Here is a 13,793-nt window from a genome sequence, read left to right on the forward strand (position 1 = left end):
GTTTTAAAAAGCAGAAGATTCTTTTATTCATAAATATATTTTAAGAGAAAAATAAAGTTTTACAAATAAAGTTTGTAAAACAAATAAAGTTTGCCAATAGTACAGTTTTAAAGATAATGTTAAAAGCACAGATTCTGAGAAATTCTCCAGAAGCCCTGCTAGTATTTCATCTCGCATGAAGAGAAAGCAATTTGAGAACTGCTACCCAACGCCTAGTCTGACCAGCTGGTAAGATTCAGTAAGTGGGTGGCAAAGAGGAAAATCCTTGCATTTCATGGTGACCAGAGGGGAAGAGACTGGGCATAGTCATAAATATACTTTAAATTTTAGGAAGACTTTGTTAAAACAATTTAGTCAAAGACATGAGGAAGATTCTTTGACAAGAAGTTCAGGAAGGATTGGAGCTAAATAGTTCACAAAAATACAATTCTACGGAGTAGGCCTTGATACCTCAAAACAGATTTTAATTTAGGATATAGGCAATATTATAAATTAGAGGGCAGAAGATTATATGGTCAATAAACAGTCTTCAGAAAAATGCTCAGCTATTTGGAAAATGATTCAGTTAGTGTCTCCTATCATGCATTCCCCCAAATAAGTCCAAGCAACAGAATCAAAGATTTAAGTGTAGAAAACAGAACCTTTAGAGAAGCAACCCTGGATGGAAATGCAGGTAAATAAACACAGAATGGCAAGAAACCTGCCAATTCAAATTATGAACAATAATCATTAATGATTGTCAGGACTCACTTTTAAAACTCTGCTAATAAATGCTATCCCAGTTTGTGAACCCTGAGTGAATGAATTAATAAATAACCTGACATTTATGATTCTGGATAAAATAACTTCAAGGAACTTTAAAAATCAAGAACTTAGGATCCAGTTGCTCATTACTGAAATCTGACAATACCATGGAGAACTTACCTGCAGCAAATAACAGCTTTGCACGACAAAGCTAAGTCCAGAAAATACTGCCGTACTCCAAAAGTTAAGGCATACTTGAGAGTTTTCCCATCAATTATAAGAGCAAAGTCATTCTCCTTCCGAAGAGCATCACCAAGGGTAGTGCAGTGACGACTGAGAGTTTCCCTTGTTCCCTGTAAAATTAAACAAAAGATGCCCTCAACATTTACTCCCATTTGTTCTACCAAGGTTGTTCAGCAACTACTTTTAGTTATTTTTAGTGCTTTTTATGTTTCAAATTGCTTTCACATACCTCTACTCATCTGATTCTCACGAAAGCCCCTCAGAGAAGACTGGACAAACATTGTCAGAAAAAGTGAGCGACTCCCTTAAAGCCATACCCTGTTCCTAGCACGGTTGGGACTTGACTACACATCACCCATTCCCCTGCCATCTTTGCTCATTATTCCAACCACACGGTCGCAATCTTCTTAAAATATTTTCAGTACATTATCTTGTTAAAGCATAACAACGCTGAACTAGTCAAAATTGCTTAGCTATGAATCAAGGGGAAAAGTTGGGGAACGTAATTTAAATAATTTATGGGTATTCTTTCAGAAGTTGTCAATGCGACTGAAACTTAATTCTCAAGAGGAGGAAATGTAGTATCTGTAATCTCTTCCCACTTCATGAATTGGCGTCTATAACTTTAATCGCGATTTCATGATGCGGTATTTCAGCTGGGGATGGTGACATGTGGCCTAGTAATCTTGACGGATTGAATAAAAGAACCCCTTCCATCAATGAAGAGTTCATTTTCAGGCACAATAAAAACCTTTAGTGTCAAGAAAGGCTTTGTTCACCTCAGCTATATAGAGAGGTTGTATTTGTTTCCCTCTGTTAAGAACTATTGCTTTCCCAGCTCTTCAAAGGGAAAAAATTTCAAGATACTTAATTTTTCTCCCTAGATCCTGTAGACTTTTCCTATAACCTGATAGGGACAGCTTCTTATTTCAACGGAGCCCTAACATTATGAAGACACAGAACACGGGCTCTGCACAAGGAAATGTAAGGAACAATTACTTTCCTATTAGAGTTTTGTTCTGAGTGCTAGTATCTGAGCCCGCAGTTATTTATATAATAAATTTAACAAATCTATGTTTATATAATAAAATATACCTATAGTAAAAAATAATACATAATAATTTTTGTTATATTCAAAGGAGATATAATTATCGTTCCAATTTAAGACTGTGGTACAGTTATTTGAGTTATCTTCACAAAGAGGGAAGCAAAGACAGAGGTAATTAAAATTTTATATTGGGGATTTTTGAAGGTGTTTCTACATTCGTATTTCAAATGTGGTTCACACTACGTTCTGGAATTTCAGGATCTGTTTATCGAAATAACAGAACAGTGTTGTACCGTAAAGTAAGCATGCCCAACCCTCCGAACGCTGGAACTTCATTTAACACTTCCCCTGTTCCCTGTTACACACAGTGACATGAAGGGCCGCCATATAGCAGCATTCTTTGCAAAATTTTCTGTTCACACTTTACATCGGGGAGAAAGAGCTGTTTTAATTTACAGGCCTTACGCTCCTATTTCCTACTGGAAATTTTTGGCCCAAGAGAATTTTAAGAAAAGGAGGTAAAAAGTGTCAGCAAGACTCTGCAAGCAAATTTATCAATGACTATCCATAGCAGATTACCCTGGATTGTCTTAAAAGCAAATTCCCATAGATGAAATGAACAAACAAGCAGATTAATACACAGATAAAAAATGAAAATAAAATAAAACAATATTTAGCATGTACCACACACCAGTCATGGTTCTAAGGGCTACACACACAGATACAGTACTTCAGTTAACACTTACTACAACCCTGTGCAGGAGGCACAACTATTGTCCCCATTCTGCAGATGATAAGCATGAGACTTAGAGTTTAATTTCCTTGCCCCAAAACACATGGCTACTAAGTAGAGAAACCAAACTCAGAATTAAATTTCTGTACTAGCTAGTCATTCTCTACATTATCCAGCAAAAACAAAACCAACAGTACCAGGCATAGCAAATCATAAGTGAAATCCCCATACCATTTCCCCTGTTGTTTCCCTAGAGCCCTCATCATCTGTCTCTCATCTTGTCTTTACCACCAACAGAGCCTTCTCTTTACAAAACAAACTTGAAACACAAATGAGTCTCTTCTTGCTCTAAAATTTTTCAATGGCTTCTACTGCTTACATGATAAAATCTAAAATCCAAGTCCAGCTAACTTTCGTTCGCTTTTCTCTTCACAACCTTGACTCCTTTATTCCCTCTCTCTGGACCACCCTTTCCTCCTGAGATATTCCACTATCTTTGAAACCAAGCTGTCCTCCCAAGCCCTCCCAGACTCACTCCATGCTATCATGTGTAATTCACTCTATGCTAGCAAGACCCTCAGTTCCTTGAGGGGAGAGACAATGTTTAATGTGGTTCCCAGCCACAAACAGTGCCTGTAATTACAGACGCTCGGGAAAGACATATTTATGGAATGAGAGCACTGATAAATTTTGATTTCACCCCACTGGAAGCACTCCATTTCCCCTCTATTATCACTTCTGATTTGAGAGAGAGACAGACAGGCAGTCAGTCTTCTCCTTCGTGCTCTTTAATTTTCTAGAGAATAATAGGGATTATTACTTCAACAGTCTTTCAAACCAAGGCACTGTCCACTGAAATGCATGTGTGTGTACCTGTGTATTTATTTGCTTGCCTGCCTATCTACCTATCTACTTACCTACCCATCCATCCATCCATCCACCCATCCATCCATCCATCCATCCGCTACTCTGTTTTTTTAAGTTTTGCCCAAGTCACTCCTGATCTGAAAACCTAAATGAAACCTGAGATGTACCTCAAGAGGACTTCAAATTTCTTTATAGATCAGCTGCAAAGCAAGACTCAAAGTCAAGTAAACCCCTGGCTGTGCAAGCCCCTCATGATCCTGTCTGTTCGACACAGTCCTGTGCACCCCACTCTCCCTTCTTCTGAGGGCGTTCTCTAACATCTTAAAATGTACTGAGAACTTATTTGTGGCGTCAGCATCCCTGGGTTTCCTGGGTGATTATCACAGATCTGCAGCAAATCAAACAGTGTCAGGAGATGTAACAGAGATCACATTTCAGAAGGTGAGTCAAAATCTTCGCACAGTGAATTCTCCAGTCAGCCTACCTAGGGCGCAAGGTAACAGCAACAGAAAAGCTGCAAACACTTTCTTATTTCCGTTTACAGTTTTATTTTGTAAGCAGCTCTGTTGTTGGCTGTGTGCTGCCAGTTACATGTTATATTTCACCCTTATTTATACTGCCAGGAGTATTTTAAAATTCTTTTATTTATGAAAGTTTATTGCTTCTCCTGTAAGCCTGGGAGCCATACTTTACGGCCATATTGCATTGAAGCTTATCTCCTGTAGCTAGAAATAAATTTATTACTACATTAGCTGTTGCTTTGTTTTCTTTTTGGTTACCGAAGGGGGAAATGTTTAAACGTTTAAACTTAGTGACATGTGAAAGTGTAAATATATAAATGAGAAGCTAACTCAGAAAAAGGATAAAAGACCATAGAGTACAACAACATAAAAGTTCTGTATCTCCTTATGCTACAAAGTCTTATTTGTGGGCTGAAAGAAAAGGAGCATTTGTTGCTATAATCAGGGAGAGTCAGAAGTAAAGGCAGTTTGGGGAGACAGACAGGCATTCAGGCGTCTCACCAGGCGGGGACCCAGGTATGGGAAGGAGCCGCAGGGAAAGCGGGATTTGCCTGCACCTCTCACAGCCTGCATCCCATGTGGACACGACAGTTGAGCATTCAGCTCTCCTCTCCCTGTCCCTGGGCTGCACCTAGCCAAGTGCTCATCAGGGGCCCTTATGAGCTCCTCCAAGCTTTCCTGCTTTGCCAAGTCACAATTCAGTCTACAGCCAACACTTCTCTGTTCTTAGTCCTGACACAACAGGGACTAGAAAGGGAATAAAATCACCTCCCCCTGAGGACAGGCTCTACTCCAGCTCTCCTCTCTTATATGGGTGCTCATTACTGCTGATCTATACTTTCACCCAGGCCTAGCCAATTCCAATGTTCCCAGAGGTTACTCCAGACCTTTTCTTCCCTTCTTCAGACTCCAAATTTGGCTCCTGTTAGTGCAGCAAACATCTCCCTGCTTTACTGAGAACATTCGTAAATTATTCTCTCAACTTTCCTCTCTTAATCTCAAAACTTCCCTTTACCTAATCCTCCCTAATTCCTGAGCTGGGAGGAAGACCTGCCTTCTTTTCTCACCTCTGTTCCTCCCTCTTCTCCCCTGCATCTTTATTCTCCCCCACTGTCACTCTTTCTTTCCCTTAAGACTACATACGGAAAGCAATGAACAATAAATAAACCAAGAAACGTCCCCAACTCTATTTTTCCTGAGTCCTCCAGGTGACATGAATACCTCCACCTTCTGGATTCTCCAAATATGTGTTTATACTTACACAATGTAGTGTGATGTATAATTGCTTATCTGTTTATATCTCTACTTCCCTGCAGGACTGAGGTCCTTGATAAAGAGATGAAATAAAATCAATACAAGCTTGGTAATAAAAGAATAACCAAATTATTAATGATTGGAGAATACCTTGTGGGAAGTTACAATGATTTTGTTGTGTGACCATTGTTTTTTACTGCCTGTAAAACTCCTGTGTAATCTTGGACACTTTTAATTAGAGCAATAAATAAAATGTTAGTGTGCTTATTTTATTGCAGAGGAAATGGAGAACAAAGTGGTGGTTATGATCTAACATCTCCTTCTATCGCATATAACAGAAATTGTCTAATGAATAATGGAATCAACACCTAGACTAGCTACTTAGTGATCAAGCAGGTTATATAATAGTGGATTTATGAGAAGAAAACAATGTGTATTTGGTTTATAAGAAACACGCTTGGAAAAGAAAAAAGAAAGAAAGATGCTTGGCAGATAATGAGGTCAAGTACAATTCCTCACAAAGATTAACTCAGACCAAAGGGCCTTAATAAAGTTCTATTTGCATCTTTGTATTGCCTGGCAAAACAGATAACATGTTCATAAATACCTGTCGGGGAGGGGGAAATTTCCCACCCTCTGCTTCTTGAGTTTTTTTGGCTGGCCTAATAATTAAATTGGCACAAGACAGATTAACAGGAGGGAAAAAACCCCAAATTTAATTAGTACACATGGAGGTCTCATAGAAATGGGACCTAAGAAGTGACCAAAGCAGGCAGTTTTTATAATTTTTAGACAAAGAAACAACAAATTTGTAAAGAATTGACAAGACAGAGACGTTTAAGCTTGGGGTAGTAAATTAGTGAGGCAGTAACAAATTTTGTTTAAACAGCCTTCTTGGCCTGGAATTTCCTATCTCTAGTGATAAGGATGTCTATCTACCTCCTGGTGCAGGGCGGATACTTTTCAAATGGGAGATTTATTTCTTGCTTTCTAAAGACAAAGGAGGGTCAGAATGTTCTTCTTGGATTGGCTGTTTCTTAAGTAACTTTAATTCAAAATATTCAATATGCCAGTCTGGCATATTTTAGGGTGGCCTGCCCTGACCCCCACCATACCCTCCAATAAAATAAAATAACAACAATTTTTAAGAAATCAAAGACTGGCAGCTTTATGATAATCTTTTTTTTTTTTTTTTTTTTTTTTGCGGTACGCGGGCCTCTCACTGTTGTGGCCTCTCCCGTTGCAGAGCACAGACTACGGACGCGCAGGCTCAGCGGCCATGGCTCACGGGCCCAGCCGCTCTGCGGCATGTGGGATCTTCCCGGACCGGGGCACGAACCCGTGTCCCCTGTATCGGCAGGCGGACTCTCAACCACTGCGCCACCAGGGAAGCCCTATGATAATCTTTTAAAATTACTTTTACATGACGTTTGCCGAGGAAATCTTTGATAAAAATCACAGAGGGCACCCTAGACAATGAACACACTTTTATAGTGAAATAAATTGAAAGCCCTGACTTGTTTGGAAAGTATCATAGCGTGCAAGATGTCGTTTGCATTTTGGCAAAAACTCTGCTTGGAACACTCTAAAGAATCCAGAGGCCAGATGTGCAAAGAACATGTTAGGCCACCTAAGAACTATGATTTTGATGGCCCCAAATGTAATGTTGCAGAAAGCACTTGCATAAAAATGGCCCTTTTCAGCCTCTGGCCTTTGGTTTTTCTTCCTGATTCCTTTCAGGGGTTTACAGAACAGAGAGTCTTACTTAGGAACATATCCAGGAAACACCCCAGTAGAGAATGTGGAAATATCCCTAAGGAGAGGTAAATAAAAGCCTCTTGCCTTTGACTAGAAGACTAGTCTATTCCAGTCTAACCAGCAGAAATGATGTGAAGGTTACAGACAGTGTAAAATGTTAACACCTAAATGTCGTGGTGTGGGTGTCGTATGGGTGTCGTAACACCCACATCCTGCTCCAGGGCCACAGTTACTTATAGTGACAGAAGAAAATGTGTGATAACTCATCTTATCCCAGAAGGAGTCATCAGCAAGGCTAAGCCCAAGAGCAAAAGTTAAAGGAAAAAAGTATACATATAATACTTATTTAGTTCAAACTATATGTTGGTATTTGGGTCAGAATACAAATAAGCCTTCAGCACCTGGATTTATTCCTGGGAATCTCTTAAATGTGTGCAGGTCAAATGATAAATTTATGTTTATCGTAAGTTTATCATGAGTTCACCACCAGTTAAGTGAAATAAGCATAGAATTTTGGCTAATGCTGAATCACTTTTGGAAGACACACAACTTTCACCCTTGTCAGAATGGACTTAAGTTTATGAAGCCTGTGCTTCTCACTTCAGTAGCAGCACAGCGGGTTTCTGTTTTCACTTACTTTCCACCAAAAGGACAAAATGCAACATAATGTTACAGGAGAACATCTTGTGGAACAAAGACGGTGACTGATGAAATAAGACAACTTGCTGGAGGTTGGGTCACTGTAAAATAACTCTTCAGAACTCATCAGCTGATGTGCACAAGTTACCAATCAGTGTAGAGAAGGCAGCCATCAACATATAACAAATATGTAACCATAAAAAAGTGGGGTTTTTTTAGTTAGAAAGCCAAGGATGGCCATGAGGGTTCACATGATGCTTCTGGGCACCAATAACATCGGAAGCAAAACGATGACGCCACATGGTAAAGGACTTAAGTTCCAGAAGCTGAAACATACCCCATGGCTCAGAACACAAGGCTTTCCTCACCTTTAGGTGGTTGTAGAATATAAGGTGAAAACAAGCTAATCAAGCATTTTTCACCTTTCTTGGAAAGGAAATATTAGGTGTTTTATTTTGAAAAAAAGTTCCTTATGAAAAAACTAAATGAGAAATAAGGAATGGCTTCAACCACTAACTTAAGACACCAAGAACCCCAAAATACTTTTGGATCAGGTGGCTACCTAGGCTCAGCGTTCTACAAAGGATTATATCCCACATCATAGGTGTCACAGGTAAGTTTATTTCATGGCCTATCGATAAACTTCTTCACCAGGAGTACATATGTATTCCAATCTACCTCGTCCTTATTTATTTTTTCACTTGACTAACTAGCAGTAATATGGTATCAGAATGACTTGGTTTGAATCGTTGTTCTCCCACTTCATGGCTGTCTTTCTTCAGGCAGGTTACTTAATTTCTCTCAGTGAAATTTTTCTCATTCATAAGATTGGGTTAATATCTCTTTTGTAGGGTTATTGTGGTGACAAGATGTGCTAACTCAGGTGTCCTGCCCAGTGCTTGGCTCAGAGGTGATTTCCGGGAAAGACTAATTCTTTTCCTTCCTCTGACATCAGGTCTAAGAGAGATGTCAACACCCGAAGAAGAATGAATGTTCTGCAACCTGTCAATCACTGCACAACATCAGTGCAATCCAAGTGGTATATTACTGAGATGATTTTCAGTTTCCTTTTGAAATCTCCTAATGGCAATTTTATTTCAATCTACTTTTTCATTGCTAACACCCAACTCTACTAGCTACTACTTCTTCTACATAAAAACTATCTGGAAACCTGTCTTCCCTCAATTACAGAAAAGATGGCATTATCTCTTCTCATATGGCATGTAGCTCTTGCTAGGTGGTAGGAGGACAAATATTTATAAAGTTAACCTAGACTGTTTTTCTTTATCTCTTAATTTCTGTCTCTAACCTGATACAACTCTTCTTTAAAAAACTAAATTTATTTATTTATTTTCAGCTGCACTGGGTGTTCGTTGCTGCTCTAGCTGCGGTGAGCGGGGGCTACTCTTCATTGCGGTGCGCGGGCTTCTCATTGCGGTGGCTCCTCTTGTTGTGGAGCACGGGCTCTAGGCGCGTGGGCTTCAGTAGTTGTGGCTCGCGGGCTCTAGAGCGCAGGCTCACGCAGTTGTGGCGCACGGGCTTAGTTGCTCCGCGGCATGTGGGATCTTCCTGGACGAGGGCTTGAACCCATGTCCCCTGCGTTGGCAGGTGGATTCTTAACCACTGCGCCACCAGGGAGGCCCTGATACAACTCTTGAGCAGAAAATAACTTGAAAGTTACAAAGTGATTTGGTATTTCTCTCATACTATGTTTTTTGCAGATGACCACATCAACATGTTAGACTTTAAGCTCCCATAAAAATATATATATATATATATGCAGTTACATAAAATAGCATTATATGCAAATGAGAGCTTCACAAATAGTAGGTTGAAAATAACTAATGATAAACAAAACACAGAGGACTTATTTCGCTGGCATGTTCTTCAGCTCTAACACCATCAACTTAACTTCTTAGGTATTGATGATTTTTAAAAGCAGATAAATAAATACTCTGTGTGTGTGTGTGTGTGTGTGTGTGTGTGTGTGTGTGTGTGAAAAAACCTTAGTTTACCTACTTGGTTTTAAAACCTACTATCAGTTAAGTTAAAATGTCAAATAAGAAAATATATATAAAAATCTTAAACTAACCCCTATTTTATTAGCTGTTTTGGTGGTTTGTGGCCCCACCTCATCATCATTTAAGACATGAGGTATTTACAAATTTATGGCCAAATAATGTTTCATTCTTTCTCTATTTTTGCACTCTCCAAATGTTCATACCCTAAAATTACAAATCAATGGAACATTCCAATGACATTCTTAATAATACATTCTGACCATATCAAGTATGGACAATGTTAGCACGTTCTTAAAGAGTGAGTTATGATTTCCATGACAGCAACGTCGGTAAACCATTGGGTATTATCTTTTGACACTGTATTATTGATTCAGTGGAACACTGGTCATTCCATATAACCCTATGCAACACATATATCAACTACTTCTTTAGCTACTGCAGGCGGTAGTAAGTGGTAAAGAACATATACCTGAGAATAAAGAGAAATTACGTTTATATACAATTGGTCCATTTAGTATTCATCCCCGTCAGGATCACTCTCTCTCTTGGACAGTTTCTGACCAGAAAAACTGTTGTTTCTAAACTCCTAGGCTATATTAGAACATAACCTTTAAAAACATACTTGTATAGAACCAAACCAACATAAAGTCATTTTTCTAAAATAGGTAAAGGCAGACAGAAGGTGAAATCATTAAAAACATATGGCCAAAGAGGTCTTCTAAAACAGCTTAGTGGAAGGCAGCCAAGCAAATGCACTTAATCAATACATATTGCTAAATATAATGAAGAGGGAAACAGAGAAAAAAAATTTTTTCATGCTTTGCTGATACACAGATATGAGCTTTCCAGGGCAGGCGTAGATATGAAACACTGTAATTGAGGAAATGGCCCAATCTCCCAGTAGGGTCATGCCATCTGAAACAGGTCAAAGAATGGAAGAAGCTAAGAAAAGGAAGTTGCAGTGCTGGGTAAATTGCTCTTGGCCCCTGGGCAGAGGTTTGGGATTTGGGGTTATGATAGGTTCCATCAGGCAAATAATTCGTTGTGAGGCATCTATTCTCGTTTTGGGTACCCTAGAGAGAAAGGCAGAAAGTGTCCAATCTGGGTCTAAGTCTATCTTTCAGTGTTGGGATGGCGGCACAGAGCAAAGACAGACAAATCCCGGGAAAGGAAGGAAGAGTGAGGTAGGGGATATAATTATATAATTTAAATAGTTTTGTGGATAAAGGCTTTTACCAAAGCTCTCATAGTAATTATTTGAAACCACCACTGAAAGTCTCCTAAACACTTATTTTGAGCTTGGCATTAAATATTCTCCAGCGGCGGCGGTGACTCAAGGGCAGGAGGAAGTGTCCTGGAGGAACTGGATGGGCAGACATCCAGTCTCTCGTATGGCCTTCAATTCAGCCAGAAGAGGCTGCGCAGAATATACAACCGGTTTTTTGAAAATAAGCAAATTACCAAATCAACGGTTTGGAGACAGTAACAACTGGGGTCTGTGAGAAATTCTTACCCAGAACCACAAAGAAAGCTGATGTTGGGCCCATTTCCCTAATGATTTGAATTAATTAACGTAGGAATACCGAAGAATCATTATCTGCTGTGTTTTCTCACTGCACATTCCAAATGCACACCATTTCCATTATTTCCCACATCCATTCAAATAAATCTATGTACAACTGTCACAGTAAAACGAAATATAGGGTCGTTCCTGAATTTCGTAAATACAAGATGCCCAAACGCCACCATCTCCCAGAAGAGCATTCCTCTTTCAGCTGCTCTGCAGTCCTGGTGGTGAGCGGGAGAGGAGGTAGGGGCAAGCTGGCAAACGTGGGGCGTGCCTTCCAGAATGCTTTTTTCTGAGACTGAGTCCCCTTTACCTCTGGAGAAGGAAGGGTTATTTAAGAACAAAAACAAAAACAGTTTTGGACTTAGAGCAATCTAGGTCAAGACTCAGGATCCCACAGGCGTTAGCTTTGTGAACTCAAAGTCTCCATCTGTATTTGAGACAGACACCGTCATCCGTATAGGAGCAGAGGCTAACGCGTGCAGATTTACCTGACACATAGGTTTCCTGTAAACCGTCAATTTTATGGCTATGCTGATTCATCAAAAGATACAAAAAAAAGAGATGCAAAAAAAGTCATGAGGCATGGTCTGCTCACCTCAAAAATGCCATCAAGCTGTTGGGAGATGGCAAGAGGGCAGACTGATTAGAAGGCATTTAACGGTAATTCTAGGTCTCAGAGAGTCTTAGAAGAGCTCAGATGTTTAGCCAAAAAAAAAAAAAGATAAAGAATATTCAGGCTTAGGGGGAGGAAGAATTTCTCAGAACAGCAACACTATGAATCTGTGAACAACTTCACTTAGGGATCTGAACACAACCTAAGATTACAGAATTTTGTTTGAGCAAAGGGGACACATTTTGTTTTTATGAGACCAAACAATGGGTTTGATGGAACTTTTTCAACCACAGTCTTTGGCTTGTGGCAGACACCGTCTTAAATCAGAGGAACAGAGAACAGATTATTTGTTCTTCTGTTATTTTCTTTTTTTGTAATGTTTATATATAGTTTTTACTAACCCGTTTCTCTCAAACGGAACAAAGTTGGCTTTCTTCACTGAGAGCTACTTGAAGTAAGCCGTGTGCCAGACAGCATTTGAACAATCATCCTGCAATGGGACATTATAAAAACATATCTTTGCTTTTGATAGGGATACATTAACACCTTAAAAGTTAAACTGAGATCTTACACATTTTCAGGCCAAAAAAGCTGAAACAGCTTTGCTAATGGCAAAAGAGAATTCACAATACTAAAGTTCCCGAGCTGGCAGTGGAGGAAAACTCAGTGTGGTTTAAAACCTGCCTGAACTATTTTTCAAAGCAATACAAAACGTACTGCATTAGACTCATGGGACATATCAAGACAAAACTTGAAGTAGCCTCAATTCTCTTTTTTCCCCTCCTTTTCCGGAGTCAAGTCAATAACTTGCTTATTCTGGACTTCTTTCAGAAGCCGTTCAACAGTGACTGGTTCCCCAAGCAGTAAGGTTTGTCTGCATAATACATATAAGTCGAGCTTAAAAGGGTACAGATGACAACTTCACCATTTATGTCATGAATGCCTGTAAGTTACATTTGAAGCTTACATGGTGTTAGAAAATCAAATTCGGCTAGGAAAAAAAATGTGCAATCCCATAAAGGGCTTTCTTTTCCCGTGGTGTTGAAAAATATATATTCTTATCCTTGTTAATATGAAATGTGGTTAACAATTCATTTTCTGTAAAATATATGAGGGAGGGAAAAGACTGGTATCCATAATCAAACCTAGGCTGGCTTAAGTTCATATTTGCAAATTAAGTAGAGAAATTTAAGTAGTGAGGAGGGCAGCTGTTTAAAATCACCTCTTACAGCAGCTGGCAAAACGCAACTCCCCCTTCCCCCAGGAGTAATGATGCTAAAAGAAATGATCACGATCATGGTAATGGTCCATACTTCTTATGTGCTTACTAAATGCCAGACCTTGTACTTAAAAGGTACTGTTTTGTTTAATCTTCACAACAACATCCTAGAGATGGATATTATTATTATTATTTTATAAGAGTCACTGGCAGCTGAGGCCCAGAGAACTCTTATTTTCTTAGACTCTGGAATCCAGTGACTTAGATACAGCCTCCAGGGCTGCTTAGCACTAGAGGGCAAGTTAACCTTTCAAGATGGGGCATAATAGTATCTGCCTACTAATGTTTTCAGGTGTAAATGTGATTGTCCTTGTAAAATCCTTAGTCCGGTACTTAGTACAAAATATAAGCACTTATAAACATAAGCTAGTGTTTTTCTTATGACTATAATAGCCACGCATAGAACCCTGCAGGGGTAAGCAGTTCCCTTTTCACACAGTCAAAAAGCTGCATATTCCTTTGGGATCCATACTCTGCTTCCTTATATTGGGTGCTGACTCCTA

General features: G+C 39.3%; 1 protein-coding gene across 4 annotated transcripts in view; it reads right to left on the bottom strand.

The window, feature by feature from the left end:
* The window catches only part of ATP8A1 (ATPase phospholipid transporting 8A1), a 237,352-nt gene that overhangs the window by 78,571 nt on the left and 144,988 nt on the right, over window positions 1-13,793 (bottom strand). For all 4 annotated transcript variants that reach the window (XM_070045570.1, XM_060299279.1, XM_030881147.2 and 1 more), the window contains one exon: window positions 925-1,097. In XM_070045570.1, the coding sequence (XP_069901671.1) occupies window positions 925-1,097 (173 nt within the window). The remainder of the gene's footprint in view (window positions 1-924; window positions 1,098-13,793) is intronic.

Source organism: Globicephala melas, chromosome 5 (assembly GCF_963455315.2).
Source record: "Globicephala melas chromosome 5, mGloMel1.2, whole genome shotgun sequence".
NCBI lineage: Eukaryota > Metazoa > Chordata > Mammalia > Artiodactyla > Delphinidae > Globicephala > Globicephala melas.